We start from the raw sequence: 24,343 nt of genomic DNA, 5'->3' as shown, positions 1-24,343 counted from the left end.
ATCTACAAATCCAATGGCTCCCTAGGACACACCATCTACCAGAAGGAAACACACACAAACCGCTATCTGCACGCTCTCTCACACCACCACCCAGCACAGATCAACTCTGTAGCCAAGACACTCATCTCCAGAACAAAACGCTTAACTGACGAACAACACCTAAAAAACTACTAACATCCAATGGATTCCATAGAAATAAGATTACAAACCTAATCCAAAAATAAACCCCCACCAAAATCCAAGACAAAGAACAAGAAAACGGCAAAGCCCTCCTCCCATACATAAAAGGCACCACAGACAGAATCAGTAAGATCCTCCATAAACACAACATCAAAACAGCATTCTGCACAAACAGAAAATTATCCACCATCCTTAGAAACCCCAAAGATAAAATTGAATTAGAAAATCAAGGAGTATACGAAATCCCATGCACCACTTGTCCCACCACATACATTGGACAAACCAATAGAAGAATAAGTGCACGCACTGAAGAACATAAGAACTCAGTCAAAAAAGAGGAACCAACATCTTCCCTGGTCCAACACCTTAAAGCCACAGGACATGAAATTGAATTTAAAAATACCATAACCATTGCCAAAAGTGAACATTTTAATAACAGAATAATCAGAGAAGCCATCGAGATAGAAAAACGCCCACACAGCATGAACAAGCGAGATGATACCTCCCGCCTACCAGCCATTTGGAAACCCGCCCTTATTGACAAACGACTCCCTAATACAAAAATGATACCAGACCCACACTCACAAAAACCACACAGGATGTCACCACCACACATCCACGCAAAAAGCAAACCCAAAGCCACACCGATGATGAGGCACGACCACAAACCAGAAGCCAGACCAGAGCTGCATCATTAGCCACTTTAAAGCCCTCCAATCCATAGATGAAGCAAACTGACACCCTCCATGAAAATGAGGCACGACCACAAACGCGAAGCCAAAAAATAGCAAGGCAGCCCAAAATCTTAAACCCCTCTGCAACTCAGACTAACCTGAGCACAACCAAACAGAACACTCCCCCAGCCAATCAGAGCACAGCCAACCCCCCAGCCAATCAGAGCACAGCCAACCCCCCAGCCAATCAGAGCACAGCCACGCCCCTAACCAATCAGAACACACCTCCACCCAATCAGAACACAGCCAAGCTCCCACCCAATCAGTTCATACCCCCACTGGCAGTTAAAAGGAAGAAACAGCTAAGACCACACATTGCTGCTCGAAGCACGAAGCTGAAAACACCAGCCTGAAGATGACGAATGGGACTTCGTCGAAACGTCGCCAAGACACTTCCAATTTTACGCGGGAGAAAACCCGAACAACCAAAGACCTACATATATATATATATATATATATATATATATATATATATATATATATATATATATATATATATATATATATATATATATATATATATATATACTTCATTTTAGATGTCAAAACCCTTGGTCTGCCAGTCCTCTTCCCCCACTCAGTGTGTGTGTGTGTGAGAGAGAGAGAGAGGCACTTGCGCTTCCTCTCTCCCTTTCCTCTTTCAATCTTTCTCTTTCCTCCCTCCCTTTCGTCTCTCTCCCTCTTTCCCTTTCTTTCCTCTCCCTTTCCTTTCCCTCTTTCTCTTTCCTCTCCCTCTCTTTCCTTTCCCTCTTTCCTCTCCCTTTTCTTTCTCCTCTCTTTCCTCTCCCTCTTTCTTTTTCTTCTCTCCCCCTCTCTCTTCTCTCTCTCTCTCTTTCTTCTCTGTATCTCCTTCCGGAGAAGAAAACTTTATCCAGATTTTATTTAGACGTGACTCTCTCATAAACATAGTGTGAAATCCTCTTTATTTCCTCTCTCTTTCCTCTCCCTTTCTCTCTTTTTCTTCTCTCCCCCTCTCTCTTTGTCTCCTTCTGGAGAGGAAAACTTTATCCAGATCTCATTTAGATGTGACTCTCTCATAAACATAGTGTGAAATCCTTGCCTGAGAGAGAGGGGGGGGGGCTAGGTCTCCACTGAGCGTTATCTCTTCGGCAGCATTACTGGGCCCTATCCACTTTTTTTCATCGGCTCCTAATAGATATGACAGGCGAGAGGGGGGTCTGCTTTGTCTCAGGACTGGCGGAAGGGAAAAGGTGGGCTTTGGGGCTCCTGCCAAGGCCACATGTGAACCCTCCACCCCACCCCGGGGGCTGACAATGTTGATTCTGTCTGCAAGAGAAAATAGCTCTGGACAAGATCAGTTTTCAGCCATTTGCAGGAGCTTCTTCCAGGCCCAGCCAAGTAAGTGGCTCTTTTGCAGATAATCCACCTGCGACCAACAGCCTGGCAGTAGGATGGGATGGATGTCCCCCCGCCACTCCCCAATTAGCATTCTCCCTGCTTAACCAGAAATGGACACAGGTGGTATCGGCTTAACAACCAAAGAAGCGTGGCCGGCTCAGCGGCCAAGAAGCAGCCCAGGGATGGCTCAGGAAGCGATGCCCCCATCGGCTGCCGCCCCAGCTGGACTACCACCCCAGCCCGGGGAGACACGGCCAGCTCAGTTGCCCAGGGAGCAGCCCGGGAACAGCCCAGGAAGCGATGCTTCCACCGGCCCAGCTGGGACTGCTGCCCGGCCCAGGGCGACACATAGCTGGCTTGGGTGCCCAGGGAGCAGCCCAGGGATGGCCCAGGTAGCAATGCCGCCACCCCAGCTGGGACTGCCGCCCAGCCCGGGGCGACGCATGGCCAGCTCAGCGGCCTGGAGAAGGCCCAGGAAGCGATGCTCCCACTGGCTACTGGCCTAGCCAGGACTGCCGCCCAGACCGGGGAGACGCGTGGCTGGCTCAGTTGCCCCTCTGCCTGGTACAGGTAAGCTGGGGGGATGCGCCACTTGCCCTGCGGCCACTTCGTGGCAGTGCTCCGCAGACTTGAAGCCCCCTCCCCCCGCCACTCACCGTCCATCTCCAGCTCTGCTGCTGCTTGGCCAACCAGGGCCACATCTTGCAGGAGGGCTGGCTCACTCAGCAGAGGCTCCAGCAGGCCACTCCCAGCGGAGATTCTGGGGCTTCCCCGCGTGGCTCCTGGCCACGTGCACCTCAGATGGGGCCAGCCCGGGAAAGAGACTTCCTGGCCACCCTTCTCCCAGTGGGTGGGGCACCCAGGCGCAGGGCCAATCAGGAGCTCTGCGAGGGGGCAAGTCTGCATGAGAGAGAAGTGCAAGTGCCTCTCTGTCTCTGCAAATGGCAGAGGAGGCTCCAGAGCCACAGGAGGTGGCTCAAAGAGCTGCAGTTTGCCGACCTGTGGTCTAGTTTAATGAAGAGAAGGACTAGGGGTGACATGATAGCAGTCTTCCGATATCTCAGGGGCTGCCACAAAGAAGAGGGAGTCAAACTATTGTCCAGAGCACCTGAAGGCAGGACAATCTAATGGAAGCTAATCAAAGAGAGAAGCAACCTAGAACTAAGGAGAAATGTGCTGACAGAACAGTGGAACAACCTACTTCCAGAAGTTGTGAATGATCCAACACTGGAAGTTTTTAACAGACTGGGCAGCCATTTGTCTGAAATAGTATAGGGTTTCCTGCCTGAGGTGGACCAGAAAATCTCCAAGGTCCCTTCCAATTCTATTACTACTACTACTACTACTACTACTATAAATTGTAGCTGCTTTAAAAGCAGTAGTTTTACTATAGGTGGAATTACTAAATCTGAGGTGAATTGCATATCTGCTTCCTTAGCAAAAAGGAAGTTGACATTTTGGGGATGTGGTATTCATAAAAAGTATTTTTTAACGTTTCAAAAATAGTTAAACAAGGAGTAGAAATTGTTTCAGAAATTATTTGAGAAGCATGCTGAAAACTGCTTAGCCCTATTAAAATTAAAGCTATGAAGTGGAAAAGATACCCACTGTAATCCACAAGTATGTAAAAAAATATAGAACAAGGAACTTGAATAGCATTCCAAACTAGGAGAAATTCCAAGATCAGCAGGTATGTGTGGAAGATGCTCTTATAGATGCATATTTATATTACCTGTGTTCAGGTCACAGCAGGTGGCAACACCAAGCTGACCTTTATTTAGCTGAATAAAGTTAGATGGGAAAACACTAGGAAATCCTCAGGCTGGAGTTTGAGCTTATTTAATATGCCAAAAAAGGTGTTTTAAATGACATGTTATATGAGCAAGTTCTTGATTCCTAAATTAATCATTATTTTATGCAATAATGCCATAGAGAAGAAAGCTTTTCATAAGTTTAATGCTTCACAGCAGTCTGACAATTCCCATGGACAGCACAGTCCGATATACTATCACATTCAGAAAGCAACAGGATGGAAAAGGCATGCTAATACTGGCCATTCTATCGAAATACTGTTTTTCTTAAGAGGTTTTTTTTTTGTTGTATGGAGACTATACTAAATGGAAATATATCTAATCAAAATGAAACTTTGGACAAATACGAAAGTATAATTGACTTATTTAATGTACTTATATATAAACAAAGTGTAAACCAAAGATTTTTGTTACTTCAGTTGTTTAACTTACTACACAATACTTATTTTAGCTAGATTAAAAAAAACCAAGAACATCCATTTTCCATAGCAGGTTAATTAAACAAGTTCCAAGGAATTTGTTTCATTTTTTAATTTATTGCAAAACTTTAGATAGCATAGTGCATAACAGCTTTATTTTGAGACACAACAATTTATAATCGATCTAATAGGATTATAGGTAATCTTTTTCAAAACACATCCAAGTCTTAAAAGTAATTATCCAGCAAGTTCAACTATTCCTTCCTTTGCTACTCTTTCTATCTCTATTTCTTGTAGGAGATGGACTTCTACTATGACTACATGTCAGGCTCCTGTCGCGATTCCGTCCTCTTTTCTTTTTACTGTGTGACCATTGCCTTCCACGACTGCCTGATTTCTCAGAAACGTGACTTTTCTTATGCTTATGAGATTTTTTTCTTTCAGATTCTCCATTTCTTTTATTGTATGAATAATTGGGACTTTGATTGTTCCTTCTTGATCTGCTATAATGTTCTTCATAGTATTCCAATCTATTTCTTCTTTCAGAGTTTTTATTTGCCTCTTTAGCCCAGTCAGTGCAAATGTGCATATCTCTGTTGGCTTCCCAGAATTCATTATTTGGATTTTTGAATACGTGAAGAAAGTTACAGTGCTTCCCTCTTGGACACTTTTGCCTTTCAAACAAACCTGAAAAAGGATTTATTTTAATAGTTATCGAATTTGAAATCAAGATTATGTTTCCATTCAAATACACTTTGTGATTTATTTGTGTCTGCCAAAATATTACAGGTATAGAAAAAGGCTCTGTGCATGGTTCACCATGCAGATAATCAACTAGGGAACAGAAATATTTAGGTAAAGGTGTTTTCAAAAATGCTAGCTTTTTCCAGAATATCCCATACATAACTGCATATGTCAGAGATATTTCCTTCAGTATACTCAATAATACAGCAGGAGCTAAACATGCTGCATTTCGTCATACTGAGTTACCAGTCCTAGAGAAACTTGCCAATTTAGACCTAGAGAGCCCAAGTCAATGAAAGATTATGGCATGATCTCAGCAATCTGCTGGATGGAAAACTAAGTGCTATAGCAGCAGAAATGAAAATTGTATTTCATCATTTCCTACTCAGTTCAGAAATATTGTTTAGGCAGATTCACTGCAAAAATGCAAAAAACAACCAAACCCCACCCCAAAGACAGAAACCAAGACTCACCGCAAATAGCTGTTTTCCACCTTGTTACTGGACAAAACTCACACTGCAGCTGCCGCCCTGCATACCACCGACCGTTGAATAAAGTGAGAGCTTCCTGACATTCTTGTTCTCTTTAAAAATCAAATTGAGAACATATTGCTAGACTGTCATGAAACTAGCAGTATTAAAACGAGATACCGCAAAGCAAACAGAAAACACCTTGATATGCCTGTCCTACACAAGTAGTCATCGACTTATACCTGCTGTTATGGTCATAACTTATGACAGTGACTAGTTGTAAATCAAGGATTACCTGTGCAGGTAAAGCAAATGGACACTGAATTATCTTAACTTTCTAATGTTTAACAGGAAGGATCACAATACAATTAAAATCCTTTGTGTGATAGGAAATCCTAAAAAAGAACAGTTCCTAGATTTGTGAAGTAGCTCCCATCATATAACCCACTGCAGATCTTGTTTAAAGCACATCAGTTATAGATTAATGCTCAAAACGTGCCACTGACATGCAGAAATATACTTACCTTGATCACAACCGATTAATGCTTTGCCTTAAAGTTTTTTGTAAGATCTTTATTAAGTTTAACAAAAGTTTATTTATTGTTTATTGTTAAACACTTACGACTGATATTGAACATACACATTTCCTCGAAGATGAGGTTCAAAGTTACAGCTCACCTATGTAAAAGATAAAATGTCATTCAAACTATGTATCTGGAAAAATTATCCTCATAGCATTTCCCTTAATTTTGTAAATATGGTTTCTTTGTGTTTATATTTAAACTTTAATCTTACACATATTGTATTGGGAATTAGATGTAGTCAGGGCTTAATTCTGAACAAGGGGCTACATGATAATACATGTTTACAAGCATGCAAAACATTAATTTCATCATCCAATTCAAAGAGCTATAAGCTAGTTCAGTGATGGCGAACCTTTTAGAGTCCGAGTGCCCAAAAACCACCCCTGCCTCCGCTCCGCCTCCCGCCCTGCCTTCCCCCCTGCCCTGCCCACCAAAAAGGCCATACATCACCTCCATGGCCTGCTGCAGCAGATTGCCCAGGCAGCCCTGCAGCGCCATGGCAGCCACGTTCTCCACCCACACCCCACAGCATCATCTGCATGCTATGAGGCAAGGGTGAAGTCTTGTCCATGCTGCCCGGCTATGTCCTTGGCTGCACTGCTCCATGTGGCCATGTCCAGGGGCAACTCTCCTCCAGGGGGGCTGCTGGTGAGGAGGGGGCCGTGGGGGAGGCAGGGCTGGGGCGACGGCACGCATGCCTACAGAGAGGGCTTTGAGTGCCACCTCTGGCACGCGTGCCATAGGTTCACCACCACTGAGCTAGTTGTGTGCTTACTTTTAGCTTATGTTAGTAAGCCAACAGCTTTCATAGATGGTAAACCTGTGAAATTCAAAATCTTATCTAACTCACTATTAAAATTAACATATTGCTACATTCAACAAGTACTTGAACTCGTTTTGGCATTCAGCTAAATCTTGACCTAAGACCAACTGGGTCACTAGCTCTTTTCTTGCTGCAATAGAGAGTCAGAATATAAATGTTCCTTATTCGTCCAAGTTACACAAACCTGACAATGAGAGTTGGGATCAAAGAAGACATTAAGGAAACTAATATATCAAGGCTACAGAGAAGGGCAGAAAGACACACAAAGAAAATAAATGCTTCCTTATTTTCCACCTATAAACTGAACAGAGGATTATCATGAGGGGGTTTTTTTTCCACCCTTTGGCTTTGGGGTACCATTTCATGTCAGATTTTGTTCAACAAGAAAAAGCACAAACTCATTTATAGTCAACATATGAACTTATTTTGCCTCCCCACTTCTTTCACACAAGACTGAGGTCCTACATTTTCCACAATTTTTCAGTTTATAAATGCACAACTAAGGCATGCAGAAAATACCAAACTAAATATTTTTGTACCTTGAACTGTATAACCTTCCCCACATTTTTGAATTCAGGAAGCACATCTTCATAGAAATCTAGGAACTGTTGATACATTTCCTCTTCACTGTATTCTAGACTTGCATCTGTGTCATAGTCATCTCTCTTACACTGTTCCATCCCAAAAGTAACAAACATTCCCCTGATAAGAAGGGTCTGACTGGAGCTTGGATAATGATGTTTCCGAGAACACCTACAATTAATAAGAAAAAGGTATTGAACCTGCTAAAAGACTAATCATGTATGACATGTTTCACTAGAACATTAAGTCTAGTGAAATATAAATGTTAGCAACATTTATTGCTTACTTTAAAGCCATTCTTGGAGCAATTGACATTTTCATTTTGGACTATTAAATATATATCTATGGGGTCCTACCCATTGATTTAAGTAACTCTCTAATTATTATTAGTCATTCTCAATTTTCTCCCTAATTCTTGTAGCATACACAGAAGCTTCAGACAAACAAAATCTTCTTTCACTTGTGATAGGAAATGGAGATAAAAGACATTATCTTTTATTTTTCTCATTTATCTGAAGTGCTGCCTTACATCCTGCCCATTTCCAAAGTCTTCAAGAATGCAAGTTTGTGATGACAGATTGGCCAGTCAAAAGGTATAAAAAGAACATATGGCTCATTTCAAATGCGTTCATTTAAACATGATGATTTTCCTTTCAGGATACAGGATTTATTTTTGTCTATAAAAAGTATCCTGAACTACATTTCGATTCATGCACCTCACCATTAAAAATGTCAGTTAATAGTGTATGGGTCAATTCCTTTTACTTTATGCAATATCCTGGCTCTTGTCTTCAGCCAGAAAAGACAAAGAAGAGCAGATCTGCATAAGTTCCAGAACAAACATTAATAGGAATTTCTTAGATGAATCATTCAAATATGGTATCTGGCCCATATTTCCATATTGTCTTGAAGCTGAGATCACCTGCCACACATATGGCAGAGGTCTAAAAAAAATATTGTCAACAGATTTTGCATGAGAATTTATTATCCTAAGGACTCAGCACTGAACCCTTTTCACTAAAGTATCCAAAGGCAAATAAAATTAGGAGTGTCAGATTATACCATTAAAAGAGATTTATTAAATAACCCTTCCGGCAAAACAGGAAAATTAACTGTTCAGGGCGCATTTTTCATTAACCAGGACACTAAAAACCTGAATTTATTGTTATTGAATAGCAATATAAAATTCTTGAAACTAATCAACTGAAATTCAATCTGATTATACCTTCAGATAAGGAACCTATGGATGAAAATTATTTCCAATTCTGCCAATAAATAAAAATGATATTTGCAGTACTCTTTAAAAAATGTGTTTTGATTTCAAACTTGTATGAGTTATCCCTGCTCATAGAATTATTTTTAATGGTTAGCAAGCTAAAAATTGACTTCATAGATATGTATTTATCAATATAAATGTGTCATACAAAGAGAAACAATTGTCATTTGATATTTACTAGTTATAATTAATTGGGAAGCATAAAGCTTTGGGGCTTTGAATAAAGTTTCAGATTTTAGCAGAAGTTTTGAGCTCTGAAAGGATGTGATTTTTATTTTCCTCATATCATGAATATTCCTATTCCAACTGAGTCAATTCTTTCTCCTTCCTAATGTTTGAGACCTTCACATGCAATGGGGATTTTTTTTTAAAAGTTTGCTAAATAATAGAATTAAACCATGGCCCTATCTTGTTCATATAAATTGCACAGTAACAGTAACTTTATACCCCACATTAATTTCATACACAAAATGAGCTCTTTCTTGAGCAAACTACCCATTCAATGATGTGCATGACCCCCCAAATCACAGCCTCCCATGTGTCTCCAGAAGTTGAAAGCTAATCTGGAGATGAACACAAAAGGGAGAGTGAAGAAGCTTGCTTATCAACTATTAAAACACTGCAATAGCTGCCATTCTATGCATCAAGAGATGTACAATATTAAAAGCGTTATTGTAAGTTAAAACATTTTTTATAAATTAACAACAAAGCAACAACAACATAACCAATATTCCTGGGCAAAAGGATGGTACACAATATGTCATAAGTTAATATGAATAAAAAGGAATTCTTGTGTGCCTATATTAAAATAAAACTGGTGGGTATTCATCTCAAGAGGGAATGTCTTTCAGTGAGTAAATTTCATCCTTAGGATATAAGCCAAAATGTTTAAACTATTAATTAACACTGTAGAAAAAAAATTCTAGTTATTTTAATTATTCAATTAGGATTGAATTACCTGTCCCCAAATCTGCAAGCTCCAGTTTTAATATAGAAAGGGCAATTAGCACGATCTTTCTCGGTGCCTATATTCTCTGGGGGCTCAGGATTGTGCCAAGTAGTTCCATTTTCCAGCTGTGTTTTTTTTTTCCAAAAACAATACCAGTATAATAAAAACAAAATAAAGTTTATAAATGCATTCTGATGAGTAAATTTACCTAATAAATCAGCTTTTCTATAAAAACATCATTAACTTTATTAAGAAAGGGAAAATAAAATTTCATCACTAAATTAAATTTCATTAGATTCAACACAGTTTTAAACAACAATCATCTCTAATGTTAGAAATCATATTTCTTGTTAGGTAAAAAGTTCTATGTCCCTGCTCTAAACATACCTGACTTTCAGCCTGATCCAACATCTTCTGCACAGCGTCCTACAAATGGTGCAAATACAGAACTAGTAAAAACTTTGAATCCTGACATCTGATTTGTTCAGTTAAGATCAAAATGCTCAGCTTTAAGTGTTGCTTTGCTTAGTTCAACTAAGAAAATGCCTACATATTATTCTAGTGTATTCATGCATGTACACACTCATACAACTTATATAGAGATAAAGCATTTAAATTATATTTTAAATAATTTCCTCCACATCTACTTGCTATCATTCATCAATAATGGTATTCCCTTTGCCAACAATTAAAACAGCCCAAAACATTAGAAAGGAAGTGTAGAAGATATTCTGATTTTTTTTAGTTTTGCAAACTAGCAACATAATTCTGCAATGAGTTAAATATATTATGAATTCTTTGAATCAATCTTTTGAATTTGGATGAGACTAGTTCCCTTTCTAATGCATATTATAGGGGACAAGTAGCAGAAATTCTGCAAATTATGTACCAGAAAAACTGATTTATACGTAACTCAATGGTATCTACAAGATCAAATATGCACAACTGCACTTGCTGCACTGATTGCTGGCACTTTTAACTAAGCAAATAATATCTTTAATGTCTGTATAGCAAAGCTTAGAGTTGTAGAATAAAGTTGGGTACTAGTATGTCAAAAATTGTTAAGTGTATTAAAAAAAACCTAAGCACTAAAGGTAATTAAGAATTTATCAACGGCTTCTGATTTCTCATTATATATCAGAACTTCAGTTGTAACCAGTGATACTCAACATCATTCAATTACATGATTCCTCAGTGATGATATTCACATTGAGTTCAATACTTGTTCACATTAATATCACGTTTATTTATTCCAGCTCAGTTTTTATACAACAATAGTAGGTCTAACTGTTCAGTGTTTGTGGGCATATTTGGATTATGTTGTGGGTGTTCAGGCAAATGGCCACTTGGATATGTTGCTCATTCACAAAAGAGCTGCCCGGGGAGACATAAGCTCCCTACCACACCAAGGTAAGCTCCCTACCACACCTTCCAGCACTTTTTACCTTTTGTGGCCACACTCTGAAACAGCACTAGGTGCAACCAGTCATCACTTTCATTTTCTAAGAAAGCTTATGAGACTTATTTGGGATCCAGGACATTTCTTGGAATTAAAATGAAATTGAAGGCAGATATGTATCTTTATAGCATCACAAGTTTTCTCTTTTTAAAAAATTAAAATACTTTATTCAATGTAAAAACTAGGTAAAACAAAAACTGTGAGAGACATCCAACGAAATTTCCATGGTGTATCCAGGTATCACACTGTGGCTCCTGATCCATAACTTTTCCTTTCTGTCTTAACCTCCTTTGAAGCCGTCAGCCTCCCTCTTAGTTCCCAAACACAGTAAAACCATAACTGGAAAGCATTTAGTCTATTATGTTGTTTATATATATAACCTGCTTCTAATTGGTGCACAAATATTTTCTTTTTAAGAAACAGTGAATAAAATACCATCAGCATTTAAAAAGCAATATATAAAAATAGCCCATTTTGCTAATTTAAATTAATGCTTTCTAGTCTGACAATTTTTATGAAGAATGCTGTACTTCAATTATTTCTATGACCCAAGCTCCTCTTTCTAAACATGTTTTAAATATCAGTATGACAAATCTCAACTTTTTGTCAAAGATGAGCAATAGACATATTCACTGTTTACTTTCAAAATTCTGTAAAGTATAACCTATAAAAAAACCTTTGTAATTTGCTTCTTCCCCCACTTAACAAGTTATAGAAAAAGATACGTCTTGATGAATAAGATGAGCTGTAACATCTTTAAGTGAAAAAAAGTTAAGGAATCGCAGCAGCATAATTCCATGTTAAGAACTTGAAACAAGATTAATCTTTATTTGCTATACCTTTAAAGTTTATGTAAGTGACATACAAGAATAATTTTCTTGCATTTACATCCTCTCAGCAAGAAGCCTACTTGCTTTTTTTAAGATCTACTGTAACAAAAGCCATGGAGTTTTTTCATTTGCCACTATAGGAATAGAGCTGGTAGCTTGGTCACAACCACTGACCAAGAAAAGAGGACTGCAAATTTATGGTTTTTCTTTCTTTCTGCCTCACAGAATGTATAATTGCCAGCTGTAGCAAGATGAAGCAAATGCACAAAAAGGATACTATATATATGAGAGATAAAGTTGGCTGTTATTCTATATTCTTTCCAATTTAACACTGAATTACAGTGCAAGCCAGTCCATTTACACTTAGAAGTATTAATTTAATAGTTTACATAATGCCTTAATTTAGAATTAGTAAGGCAGAGTCACAAGTGTACTATGTTTTGAACTCAAAAGAAACATGCCATTCAGGAAGTTCTGCCAAACCCCCATTGTGTAAAGCTGCAGTTTGGCTGAAACAAAGCTTAGGCTTTTGTTGGCCAAAACTAGCTAAAACAAAACCACAGGGAACTGGAGGGATTTGATGGAATGGTCAGTGCACACAGCCTCCTCTCTCCTCATTCAGTATATCCCACTAACCTGCCCAACCATTAACATTACCTGTATTCAGTCCCTACTTACCATCAGCTGCCATTGCTGTGCCTACACAACATATTCCACTGGTCCACCTGCCTCCCAATCAGCCTTTCCTGCTTTCCCCATCTTCTTTGGCTGCCATCACTGGTGTCTTATCTTCTCCCTTTGAAACATTACTACCCAGGAATCAGACTTTATCTTGGACAAAAATTAGTCATATGACTTCTTCCAAATGAGATTTCTATGAACAAACTGATTGGCACTTTCCCACTCAAATCTCTGTTTAAAAACCTGGTACCTGGCTGAAGTAACTTAGGACTCTTATGAGTACAGTGAGAGGATATGCATTGGATTTATCCTCCTAGAGCAGGAATCACCTCTCTTTCTCTCTTCATTTGTTGTTTTCGGTCTTCCTCCTCTTGTTCTTTCTGTTGTTGTTTTTTCCATTCTTCTTTTATTTTTTGCTAAAAAAAGAGCAAAACCTTTATTCATCTAGAAAATTCATTTCAAATTAATGTGTACAAATATTGCTGCATTGTATTAAATTAATTATTCTTTCCTTACATTTAATTAGGTATCTGGTTTTTAACCAATGAATCAATTTAAATTTATTTGATTTTTTTCTCAAAAATTTCAGTCTGGGTTATTTTTTTCACAGAGCTAGAGAAAAACAAAATAGCAAATCTAACAGCAACAATGAAAACATGACAGTCCACCCAATGTCTTACAAACAGCAGAAAGGAAAACAAAATGAAAGAAAATCGATGACCTGTTTTAAGGGCATATTTTTGAGCTACTGAGATTCCAGGTTCCTACAGTCTTCAGTAAACCTTACTCATTTGTAGTTCTTGGATTTCTTGTGAGTAGACTTAAATACTTCACAGAAGTTGCTTAAATTAATTGTCAGCTTATTCCATAGGCAAGGATGAGGCACAAAGCCAGCACAGAAGAAATCTAAATAGGTAAGATTATAAGAGGGGGAAAAAGAAAAGAGAAGCCATAACCAAAAACATTTGGCAACTCCGGTGATAAAAACAGCCCTACATAGAAAAAAAAACCCATCTAACATTCTTACATTTTGTTTTCCTTCCATTCTTTATAACAGAGTACCAGCCCCCTTCTTTTGGAAGGCTGGGTTGGTCTCCATTTGTTCTTTATTTTTCTACCTGTCAGATATGCTATCATGTTATTTTGTTTTGATTGCATGGAAATTCTCATAACTTTACAACATCCAGCGATTATGTTTGCTTTATTTAAAAAAGAAGATAAAAAGCATTATTGAAGAGAAAGCAGTGCAACAACATAACAAAATAATACATTTAATGATGTTGGAAACATAACTTTGGTGCCAAGTTTTTAATGTTTATGGTTTTAATAGGTATATGTGTTATGCTGTTTTTTTTAAATTGGTGTTGTTTTACTTACTGATTGGGAAACACCCAGAGTTTGATATAAGACGGGCAGCTATATAAATGTTTTAAATAAATAAAAATAAATACATTTAAGGGCTTCTCATAGAAACATAACTATAGTTTTACAAAAGAGCTTTAATAAAGACTGACCATATTTCATTGTAATCAACCATACTTAATTTATGTCTATAAGCAACTTAAATCACAAATAATATGAAAACTGCTCCCTTTGTTATTCATTTAGCAGTTCTTCCAAATAGAATGCTGCATTCTCAATATTAGTTCATGACAATTTGAGTGCTACTTTCTTTTTTGAAGTAAAGGCATTAACGATGTTTGAAGATCCAAAAGTTAATTCTAGGAGTCTATTTCACTGCTTCAAAAGGTACACTATACCTCTTCTTCCTCTTGACGCTTTCTGGCTGCCTCTTCTCTTTCCTTCCTGATCTTGAAAGCTTCTTGAGCCTTTTCTTCTCTGAGCAACCACTCTTCATGAAGCCTTTGCCTTCCAATATAATCAGGTTAACAATGAATCAAATAGTTTGTCTCATTTTGAACAATTCTAGCTGCTATTTCTTCTTTAAATTATAAAAATTAACATGTCAGCAACGAGGCTGCAATCCTGTTTAGGAAGTAACTTTTACTAAACCCTTGAGGCCTATCTCCAAGCAGATATGATTAAGACCAAGAAGGTGTATATAAGCTTTTATAAATAAAGTTTATCATAAAGACAAGTTCAGCAGCTTATATAATAAATTTTAGAGAGTAATCAATTAAAGATAGAGAAAATAAGAGAATGTTTTACATGTATTAAATTGTTTACACACTTTGCTATTTATAGTGCATTAAAAAGTATTTAGACCTCCTTCACTTTTGTCAAAGTTGTTATTCTGCACCCTGATTCTACAGTTGTTGAAATTCATTTTTTTCTCATTAATCTATACTCAGTACCCCATAATGACAAAGTGAAAACAGAATTTTAGAAATGTCTGTAAATTTATTAAAAAGAAAAAACTTAAATATCACATTGGCATAAGTATTCAGACCCTTTGCAACAACACTTGGAAATTAGTTCAGATGCCTCTCATTTCTCTTGATTGTTGCTGACATTGTTACTGATGTTTCTACATCTTGATTAGAGTTGACCTGTAGTAAGTTAGAATAGAATAGAACAGAGCTGGAAGGGACCTTAGAGGTCTTCTAGTCCAGCCCCCTGCTCAAGCAGGAGAACCTATACCATTTCAGACAAGTGACTAGTCTAGTCTCTTTTTAAAAATCTCCAGTGATGGAGCACCCACAATTTCTTAAGGCAAGCTGTTCCACTGGTTAATTGTCCTCACTGTTAGGAAGTTTCTCCTTAATTCCAGGTTGCTTCTCTCTTTGATCAGTTTCCAACCATTGTTTCTTGTCTTGCCGCTCTGGTGCATTGGAGAATAGGTTGATCCCCTCTTCTTTGTGGCAGCCCCTCAAATTAAATTGATTGGACATGATTTGGAAAGGCATACACCTCTCTATAGGATGCCTCACAGCTGACAGTGCATACTGTAGCAGAGCAAAATGCATGAGATCAAAGGAACTGCCTGCAGAGCTCAGAGACAGATTACAAGGCACAGATCTGGGGAAGGCTACAATAAAATTTCTGCTGCACTGAGGGTTTCTAAGAGCACAGTGTGCTCCATAAATCTCAAATGGAAGAAGTTTGGCACAACCAGGACTCTTCCAAGAGCTGGTTGCCAGGTCAAACTGAGCAATCGGGGAAGAACGGCCTTAGTAAGAGAGGTGACCAAGAACCCAATGGTCACTTTGACTGAGCTCCAGAGATTGTGTGTGGAGATGGGACAGAGTTCCAGAAGGACAACCATCACGGCAGCCCTCCAATGATCTGGGCTTTATGAGTGGCTAGACGGAAGCCTCTCCTCAATGCAAAACACATGAAAGCCTGCTTGGAGTTGCAAAAAAGTGCTTGAAGGACTCTCAGTGAGGAACAAGATTCTCTGATCTGATGAAACCAAGATTGAACTATTTGGCCTCAATTCTAAATATTACGTGTAGAGGAAACCAGGCACTGCTCATCACCTGCCCAATATGATCCCAACAGTGAAACGTGGTGGCAGCATCATGCTGTGGGAGTGTTTTTTAGCAGCAGGGACTGGGAGACTGTCAGGGTTGAGGGAAAGCTGAATGGAGCAAAGTACAAGGATATGCTCAATGAAAACCTGTTCCACAGTGCTCAGGACCCCAGATTGGGCCGAAGGTTCATTTTCCAACATGACAATGATCCTAAGCACACAGCCAGTGGCTTAGGGACAATTCTGTGAATGTTCTAAAATGGCCCAGCCAGAGCCCTAACTTGAACCCTACTGAATCTCTGTAGGGACTTGAAAATGGCTGTCCACTGACGATTGCCATCCAACCTGACTCAGTGTCAGAACCCATTTCCTTGTTGGGGGGGTGTTGGTTCTGTCCCTTTCCAGCTTCTTTCTCTGGGTTCTGTCATTCTCCTGAGGGGGAGGGGGGAGGCCCTATGGAATGCATTATTTCTCCTTTGTTTAGCTACAATGTATCCTCTCTGCCTTTTCTATCTGCTTGCTCTTTGAACTGTTTCCCCTTGATACCAACCTGAGGTGAGAAAGGAATGTGCCTCTGGCCATCTGGCTTATCTCTCACTGCGGAAGAGAAAGATGTGAAGACCCAACAATGTCTTCACAGGCATGGGAACAGACTCTGTTATCAGCTCCGTTCCCATAGCGGACTTAACACCTGGGGATTGGCTCGTTTGAACTGACCTATTGAACTGAACTATTGGGGTGGGATTTGCTTGATGCTCCTTTAACCTACTGATCTGAGCAGGAAACCCTCAGATCCTGCCTTCTATGCCTGCTGTCAGCTTCTCCTAATAAAAGTTCCTTTTGGAATGAAAGTGTTCCAAGAGTCCTGCTTTCTTGGGATGAGGTTTTGAAGTGGGTCCTTACATTAGGCAAGATCTGCAGTAACAGTCAGACCAAAAGAAAGACTCTTACCGGGGGACTGCGCAAATGATGTCTGAAATCAGCATGGAGAGGGAAGAACCTGCCCTGGGGGAGGGGAGTTTTCCCACCAGGCAGGCCCCAGCAAATACAGCTCTCAGTCCTCGAGCTCCTCGGATGAGGTGGTGGTCCATTCATGCCAAGACAAACCAAGGTGGTCAATGGGCATTGGCAAGAAGGAAGACTGGGAGAAGAAAACCAGGAAGGTGACCCTCAAATGTGGCAGTCACCAGCCGGGTTGGAAAGGCAAGATAGAGAGGTCGCTTCGTCTCAGTGAAGATGAGGACAACAGGCCATCCCGCTCCAACCAGTTCCTAGAGCAAGCTATTGACATGCTGAGAGTTGCCTTCGATTCTCTGAAGGAAGAGAATGCTGATCCATGCTGGGGCACTGCCAACCCAGGTTCAGCTGAGGGGACAGATGAAAGCGGGGTTGAGGCAGCAATCCCAGGAACTTCTGCCAGCACCATGGAAGCAGCAACTGTCGCTGCAGCCACCCCCGGCTGGGCTGTACCAGCGGACGGTGACAGACACCAACCCAGGAAATGAAAAGGACATCAAACCATCAGGAAATTCCCTCTGCTGGGGGTGAAGTATAGCAGAGAACCACATTGGTTGGGGTTTTTCTTGACTCAAGTCCTAAACTACATGGAAGAATATGGCCGAGAAATAACCAGCGACCGCGGCCCAATAAGGATTGTACAGATGGCCCTAGATGGCAAATGGGTGGTGGATCTCCACAATGCCGATGCTCCAGAGCTGCAAAATTTCAATCAATTCAATCAAACCACTATGAAGAGCGTGGAGGTTGTCAAGACGGGAAGAACTCCAATCCAGCCAGGAGGACCCTCTGATTCCTCAGAGGACAACTTGGAAGATGAACCCCTCGCAAGTGGACCCATCGTGCCTCTCACCAGAACCATAGAACTGTTTAGCCCAGGAATGCTGGAGAAAGTTGCACTTAGAGCCCTAATAGACTCCGGCTACACTCGCTGCCTCAACCCTAGTGGGGAATTTAGGGATTCCGGTGAGGAGGCTGAAGAAACCGATTTCGTTCGGTCAATTAGATGGGTCCATTGCAGGGGAGACACCAGCCACTCTTGCCACATTACCCGTCCAACTCACTATAGATGGGGATTTTGTTCCCTTCCAGGAAATGCCACCAGGTTAGGCAGGCCCATAGGACGGCATAAGCCTCCTTCTCCCAAACTGCCCACCTTTGCTCTGTCTCCGTGAGTTTCCTTGACGTGTACACATAGGGCAGAAGTTTCCCTTCATCGTTCTCCTGCATTAACACTGCCCCCATAGCTACATCACTAGCATCAGCTTGGATCACGAATGGTTTATCAGTATCAGGGTGTCTTAAGATTGGTTCTGCAGAAAATAATCTTTTCAGTCTTTCAAATGCGGTTTGACACTCTACCGTCCATTTTAAAGGTTGGTTGGGCTTCGTTCCCCCCCCCCAGTTTGTCTTTAGTAAGTTAGAAATCGGCAATGCAATTTGTGTGAAGGAAGGAATGAATTGGCGGTAAAAATTAGCAAATCTGAGGAAACTTTGCAATTGTTTCCTTGGGGTGGGGTTTGCTTGATGCTCCTTTAGACTATTGATCTGAGTGGGAAACCCTCAGATCCTGCCTTCTATGCCTGCTGTCAGCTTCTCCTAATAAAAGTTCCTTTTGGAATGAAAGTGTTCAAAGAGTCCTGCTTTCTTGGGATGAGGTTTTGAAGCGGGTCCTTACATTCAGCTTGAGAGGATTTGCAAGGAAGAATGGCAGAAAATCCCCCAAACCAGGTGTGCAAAGCTTGTCGCATCACACCCAAAAAGACTCTAGGCTGTAATTGTGGCCAAAGGAGCTTCAACAAAGTGCTAAGTGAAGGGTCTGAATACTTAAGTCAATATGATATTAAGTTTTTTCTTTTTAATAAATTTACAGACATTTCTAAAATTGTTTTTGTCATTATAGGGTACTGAGTGTTGATTAATGAAATTTTTTTTTTCAAGAACTGTAGAATCAGGCTGCAGAATAACAAAGGTGAAAAAAGTGAAGCGGGTCTGAATACTTTCTGAATGCACTGTACATATTTGTCTTCCAAGTTATATACCTAGATAGGTTAATGGCTTTAAGTAAGCATGCAGAAATTTGAGCTGCCTGTTTATAGGTTAAATCTGTTTATTCACCTTTCATCTTCAAGTTCTTTCTCTTCTTCATTTGATTCTTCTTCATAAATTGGTTCATCTTTATTTGCATTTTCTATAAAGAAAAAGAATAGATACACAATTCTGATTGCTCATCTTTGGTTAGAAGGCAGATTAGTGCATTCCACATTATTTAAATAAATATTAGTGCACTTCAGTTATAGGAAGTCAATTCTGTTTCTTATTCCTATAATATTTCTGACAATACAACTAATTACCAGGAAAGGTGGTAGGTTCTCCTATGTCTAGAAAAAGATGGACATTTTCTGGAGCTGCTTTAAATTAATTTACAGCAAATTATGCTCTATTGGAGATTGGAACAGCCAGATGGCTACTTGGGGATGCTAACTACATTAGAGTCACGTTCATCTTAAGAGTGCTATATTGGTTTTCAATAAACGTATGGATTCAGTTCAATGTGCTGGCTAGAACCTATAAAGCTCTGAATGGCATACCGCTGGGTTACATTGGGCACTGTTTTACCAAGCATGCCTGCTTGTTCCAAATATCTACAGTGGATCTAGTTTGCCTATTCCCAAGAAAAAGTAAGAGATGTATCAGCCACGTTCTCTCTATAATAGTCTCTTGACTGTAATACACTGCCATGAAAGGTATACACAGCTCTATCTTCCTCCTACTTCAGAAGGCCCTGAAAATAGCCTGTTCAATAAGTCTTTGACCATCACAAGTACCTATGAGGAACCATTTAATAATTGTATTGTTTTAATTTTTGTCTAAGCATCTAGGATTGCCAAGAGTCTAAGAAATACTGTTAAATAAAATACAAACAAATAAGTCCTTAAATAGGGGATTGGTCCAAATGGCCTGAATTCAATTAATTGTATGTTTCTGTAATCATTGATGCAACTAGAGTCCCAATCCTCACTGGAGGGACAGGCACTATAGTAACCTAAATAATACAATCACTTTATCATAATGAAAGAAATGTAGATTAGGATTTACTTTTATACCAAAACAACAGGATCTAATAATGTTAGTAAAGAGAATATTGTTCTTTTATGACATACCTTTCCAAAAAATATTCTAATGCTATTCCAAACATTCCTCTTCCCCAAGAAATACTTGGTTTTCTCAAGTCTACTTATATTTCAATTTTGTCCACGTCCAGATTGTATATAAGAACTCAAACTCTTAATAATTAACAATCTATTTTACTATTTAATCAAAAAAATTAGCAGTAACTTACTATTACTGCCTATATAGCCTATCTTTTGTAATCTCAAAGTTATTTGACACACACACACAAACATATAAAGTCTACATACTCCTGTAAAAAAAACAGGTTTTTGAGATGTAAAAAAATCTGACCAAAATAAACCACTTCAGAATTTTTTCCACTTTAATATAACATATTCACTTTACAATTCAATTGAAAAATAAACTGAAACCTTTTACAGGGAAATATACATATACATACATACATACATTCATCATTTTGAAACATACACATACATATATTCAAAATAGTGGAAATGGACAACTCCCTCTGATCACTAGAATACAGCTCACAGTTGGAAAAACAAATCTGTATTTCTTTATTTATATCAGAATACATTTTCTTTTACCTGAATCTCTCAGTCTTGCTAGAGCTTGTCTCCTTTTCTTCCGCTTCTCTTTCTTCAAAAGTGCTCTGTACCTTTTGTGGCTGAAGATTAAATAGTTTTTCTTTTATTTTGATAACTGATGAAATACTAAAATTCTCAGATCGTAAATATATAGTATTTTAAATAGATTATATTATAATTCTGTTTCTTTTACTAGGAATTAATTGAACTCAATGGAATTTCTGTGGAATCTGATTAATATCATTTCAGAAATAAAACTTACTTTTTTAGAATTTATTTCTGGTAAATGTATTCCATTCTTAATTATTAAAGTTATCAAATATTAAAATACCCAAGAAAAGTAAAAGAATGTAGACATAGATTTTAGCCTAGAATGTGTTTTGTTTTGGGCCCTTTTGCTAGTTTAGAAAGCTAGGGGCCAGCTCCCGCAGTAATTTTTTTTTTTTCAGATTCTTGTGGGAAGAGAAGAATATAGTCTGCATATATCTGGGGTTTTTTACTCAGCTGCCAGCACTTGAATTCTGAATTTGGATATAAGTTCAGAGTAAGTGATATGTAGATGTAATTTTTTTTCCTCTAAGCCAGGGGTGTCAAACTCGCAATGTCATGTGACGTGTTGCGACATATCACGACTTTTTTTCCATTGCCGGCAATGGAGTGGGTGTAGTTTCGCCATGACGCATCCAGCTCACGGGCCAGCAGTTTGACACCTCTGCTCTAAGCTGTTATTTCAAACCAGACCTGAAGTCTCACTTAGAATATATATTAGAAAGAGGTGAGAGGCTTAAAACTACAGATAGTCCTTGATTTACAACAGTTCATTTAGTGACCATTCGAAGTAACAACAGCATTTAGTGACCATTTGAAGTAACAACAGCACTGACATGACCCTTTTTCACATTTATAACCATTGCAGCATCCCAATGGTCATGTGATCAAAATTCAGATGCTTGGCTACTGACTCATATTTATGACTGTTGAAGTGTCCCAGAATCATGTGATCCCCCTCTGCAATCCCCTGACAAGCAAAGTCAATGGGGAAACCAGATTAACAATTGTATTACTAATTTAAAAACTGCAGTGATTCACTTAACAAATGTGGCAAGAAAGATCATAAAGTGGGACAAAACTCATTTAACAAATGTCTCACTTAGCAACAGAAATGTTGGGTTCAGTTGTGGTCATAAGTCAAGGACTATCTGTAATAGCAATGCAAAATTGACATTTATGGTGCCTAGTTATATAAGACTGATCATAGGCTCAAATAAAAACATAAGAAATTTAGCCTTGCTATTAGGATTTTCATTCAGATCAAACCCTTCCCATTCATCTCCATTGTAAACGTGCATTCCAAAAAAGGGTCCCAAGCAAACAACTGAATTCCCAATTTTCCAGCAAAACCACAGATACAGATGCCCAATTAAAAACAATACTGAAGAAACATGCTATAGTTCTATATTGATTGGCAAAAAATGTTTAATTAAATCTAGAAGCGACATCTCAAGAGAGAAGGACAGAGAGGCAATACTTAGATTCACACATATACCTTCAACGTAAACACTACTGTGGCTTAGATTTATTGCCTGGCTAGCTCACACAACTCACTAAATTAATGGTTGTTTTGCCAGAAGTGTGTCATCCAGACACAATGATGTGGAAAAAGTGATTATGTACATATGGCAATGTCATAATGCAATCCTGGTCCTTCAATAACTTGGCTCCAAATATTTAACACAATTATGCAAGTTCAGATGATTTTATTGTTCAGGTTGTTTTTTCAATTCTCTCCCCACCTGACCCCTGCCATCAAATAGCAATAAATCACTACGGTCCAGCTAGAGTATTCTTGTAGTAAGGAATTTTTCAAAGAAATACCTCCTCTCCAACTTAATTGAGCACCTAAACTAGTGCTATTTTTACCCTCATAAATCTGAATTTGTGGAAGGAGGGGCTTGTGGCAACTGTTAATGTCTGACTAGTATCCCACTGTAATCATTTTGGGAACTGAGATGCATTGGGAATTGAGATGTAGTGTTTTACAAAAATACTTATATTGTCCCAATTTTTAAAATCTGCTACTCTATTTTTCTGTAGAGGGACATATTAGTACTGAATAATGGAAACACAGAAGGCTTACTATTAATTTTTAGTCTATTATTCTCCATCCCTGACTGATGACATAATCCATTTATATCCCACATACACCTCTCCTTTTTTATTAACCACATTAGCCTGTCTGCAGCTTTCCCCATGCAGGCTGATATTCAAAGTTCACGTTATCTAAGCTACATTTTTATCCTCTGCGAGCCACTTGCTGCATTTCTCATGAAATCTTTGGCATTATAGTTTGCTAGCTGTCTCCTGCAAAATAAGTCCTTTTATTCTTACTTCGTTAACCGCCACGAATTCAGGATTACCAGTTCCTTAGTTTCTCATTGACAGAAAAGATTACTTCGATCACCCAAGCGCCAACAAGTGGCAACAGGGAGCTCAGGATAAGAAACGGTACTACCATGACATCATTCCCAAAACGAGACAAGACAACTCTGAAATCTAGCAACTAAACCAAAACACATAACTAACCCAGCCTTACCTCAATTTCACCATCCCCTCAACTGGCGGCGGCGGCGACAAGAACGTCGCCATATTACAGTCTCCAGGATCATCACGTGACGAGAGACAGTCGGACGTGACGCAATTTCTCTTCCGTAAAGGTGTTCCTTATGATTCTGGCAGAATCCTGAACAAAGCGTGGTGAATGGAGGGCTCGAGGAAGGAACTGAACGATAGAGATAGAAATAATAGACTGGAGTTATCAGGATCCTTGCGCACACTTCCGGTCTAAGTTCAAAATGAAAGTAAGAAGTTTTCGTATTTCAGAGCTCAATTTAACAATACAGATAGTCCTTGACTTACAACACTTCATTTAGTGACCATTCAAAGTTACAACAGCATTGAAAAAAGTGGCTGGCTTCCAGAAAAAGAAAGGTATTTGTAATCTCTACAAAGAAGGAAGGAATAAAGAAGCACATTAAAGAAAAAAAACTCTTTGTTTGGATGGCATTACATTGTTAATGTACATTTCATATCTTGTACATTGAAATGTAATGTTGGACCAGAAGAATTATGACATCTGAAGCGCTTTGCTTTCAGATTCCATCCAAGGCAGGCCACCTCCATTGCAGATTTGAGAGAGAGAGCAAAGTATATACAGATAGTCCTCAACGACCACAACTGATCCCAGAATTTATGTTCCTAAGTGAGAAATGT

The 24,343-nt window shown here is 39.0% G+C and overlaps 1 protein-coding gene across 2 annotated transcripts; it reads right to left on the bottom strand.

Annotated features, from left to right (window-relative positions):
• Nucleotides 1–4,432: 4,432 nt before the first annotated feature.
• Nucleotides 4,433–23,823, bottom strand: ZRSR2 (zinc finger CCCH-type, RNA binding motif and serine/arginine rich 2). 2 transcript variants are annotated; one of them, XM_039339870.1, is made up of 11 exons: nt 23,667–23,822; nt 21,074–21,153; nt 19,470–19,542; nt 14,662–14,770; nt 13,231–13,317; nt 10,319–10,357; nt 9,941–10,056; nt 7,664–7,877; nt 6,340–6,395; nt 5,721–5,830; nt 4,433–5,190 (listed from the first exon to the last, which is right to left on the bottom strand). In XM_039339870.1, the coding sequence occupies exons 1-11, from the start codon at nt 23,717–23,719 to the stop codon at nt 4,754–4,756; spliced, it is 1,374 nt and encodes a 457-aa protein (XP_039195804.1). In that variant the 5' UTR covers nt 23,720–23,822; the 3' UTR covers nt 4,433–4,753. The 2 variants fall into 2 exon arrangements, with proteins under 2 accessions (XP_039195804.1, XP_039195805.1); XM_039339871.1 differs by lacking the exon at nt 6,340–6,395 and having other exon boundaries at nt 5,062–5,190; nt 23,667–23,823.
• Nucleotides 23,824–24,343: the final 520 nt, after the last annotated feature.

The sequence above is a fragment of the Crotalus tigris genome, unplaced genomic scaffold, assembly GCF_016545835.1.
Source record: "Crotalus tigris isolate CLP2741 ecotype Arizona unplaced genomic scaffold, ASM1654583v1 scf7180000017740.2609645, whole genome shotgun sequence".
Taxonomy (NCBI): domain Eukaryota; kingdom Metazoa; phylum Chordata; class Lepidosauria; order Squamata; family Viperidae; genus Crotalus; species Crotalus tigris.
Note: the sequence above shows the minus strand (reverse complement) of the source record. Positions and strands in the feature narration are given on the sequence as shown.

What these genes read in the sequence shown, in the direction of transcription:
- ZRSR2 (XM_039339870.1), bottom strand. Translation starts at nt 23,719, where the DNA reads ATGGCGACGTTCTTGTCGCCGCCGCCGCCAGTTGAGGGGATGGTGAAA. An exon ending in AGCAAGACTGAGAGATTCAG is followed by an intron (nt 19,543 to 21,073) that starts GTAAAAGAAAAT and finishes TTTTCTTTATAG; the next exon opens with AAAATGCAAATAAAGATGAA. An exon ending in GCTTGCAGATTTGGGGACAG is followed by an intron (nt 7,878 to 9,940) that starts GTAATTCAATCC and finishes TATTAATTGTAG; the next exon opens with GTGTTCTCGGAAACATCATT.